This window comes from Eimeria mitis, genomic scaffold (genome assembly GCF_000499745.2).
Source record: "Eimeria mitis Houghton genomic scaffold, Emh_scaff163, whole genome shotgun sequence".
NCBI classification, from domain to species: domain Eukaryota; phylum Apicomplexa; class Conoidasida; order Eucoccidiorida; family Eimeriidae; genus Eimeria; species Eimeria mitis.
In genome coordinates this window covers 12,226-13,519 of record NW_013569944.1, presented here as the reverse complement: position 1 = coordinate 13,519, position 1,294 = coordinate 12,226, and the positions used below count along the sequence as shown (strand labels likewise).

Sequence of the window (1,294 nt, the reverse complement as noted above, 5' to 3'; positions counted from 1 at the left end):
GCAGGGGGCTGCAGCAGACGCTCAATCTGCTCGCTTGTTGCATTCAACGCACCCGCAAGCTTCACCTGTGTACAGCAGCAGCAGCAGCAGCAGCAGCAACAGCAGCAGCAGCAGCAGCAGCAACAGCAGCGGCAGCAGCAGCAGCAGCAGCAGCAGCACGCCAGCGGTTAGTTTTGCTTCTACGAGACGCACAAAGCCATAGTGCTGCTGTTTCTGCTGCTTCTGCTGCTGCTGCTCCTGCTTCTGCTGCTTCTGCTGCTGCTGCTTCTGCTGCTGCTGCTTCTGCTGCTGCTGCTTCTGCTGCTGCTGCTGCTGCAGATGCTGCTGCTGCTGCTGCTGGTTGCGGGGTGTTTACCTTGAGGAGTTCGTTGGCTGCCTTCTCCGCCGAGAGCGCCCGCTGCTGCTGTCGCTGCTGCTGCTGCTGCTGCAGCTCTGCGTCTGCCAGCTGCAGTTTCAACGCAGCTGCTGAATCCTTTTGGTGCTGCAGCAGCAGCGCGCAAGCGACAATCAGCAGCAGCAGCAGCAGCAGTAAGAGAAACAGCAGCAACAGCAGCAGTAAGAGCAACAGCAGCAGCAGCAGCAGCAGTTGCAGCAGCAGCAGCAGTTGCAGCAGCAGCAGCAGCAACGATCATTATGGCAGTAACAGCAGCATTGAGGTGAATCCGCAGCAGCAACAAATGCAGCATGTTTTCAGTTACTGCTGCTGTTGTTGCTGCTGCTGCTGCTGCTGCTGCTGGTGCTGCTGCTGCATGCATGTCTTACCGCGAGTTCCTGCTGCAGCTGCTGCTGCTGGTGCTGCAGCTGCTGCAGCTCAGCTTCTGCCTGGCGGTTGGTGAACTGCAGCGCCTGCACAGAGTTGACTAGCAGCAGCAGCCACCGACGAAACGCCTCCCGCGTCGGGGTCTCCTCCACCACAAATGCTGCAGCAGCAGCAGCAGCAGCAGCAGCAGCAGCAGCAGCAGCAGCAGCAGCAGCAGCAGCAGCAACAGCAGGTTCTTAACAAACAAGGCTCGTTGTGCGGCAGCCAGCGTTCGCCAGCAGCAGATGCAGCTCCAACAGAAACAGCAGCAGCAGCGTCAGAAACAGAAGCAGCAGCAGCAGCAGCAGCAGCAGCAGCAGCACGAGAAGCAGAAACACCAGCAGGAACAACAAAAGCAGCAGCAACAGAAGCAGCAGCAACCCCAGCAGCTGCAACAACAGCAGCAACAACAAAGGAAGCAGCAGCAACAATAGAGGCAGCAGCAACAACAGAAGTAGCAGCAGCACCGCCACCACCACCACCACCAGCAGCACC

At 58.8% G+C, this 1,294-nt stretch overlaps 1 protein-coding gene across 1 annotated transcript in view; it reads right to left on the bottom strand.

Moving 5' to 3' along the window:
* EMH_0001310 (uncharacterized protein) overlaps nucleotides 1-1,294 on the bottom strand; it is a gene marked incomplete at both ends in the record, with an annotated part of 3,694 nt that overhangs the window by 2,079 nt on the left and 321 nt on the right. The window contains 3 exons of the mRNA XM_013495551.1: nucleotides 49-65; nucleotides 193-481; nucleotides 763-920. Coding sequence (XP_013351005.1) covers nucleotides 49-65; nucleotides 193-481; nucleotides 763-920 — 464 coding nt within the window. The remainder of the gene's footprint in view (nucleotides 1-48; nucleotides 66-192; nucleotides 482-762; nucleotides 921-1,294) is intronic.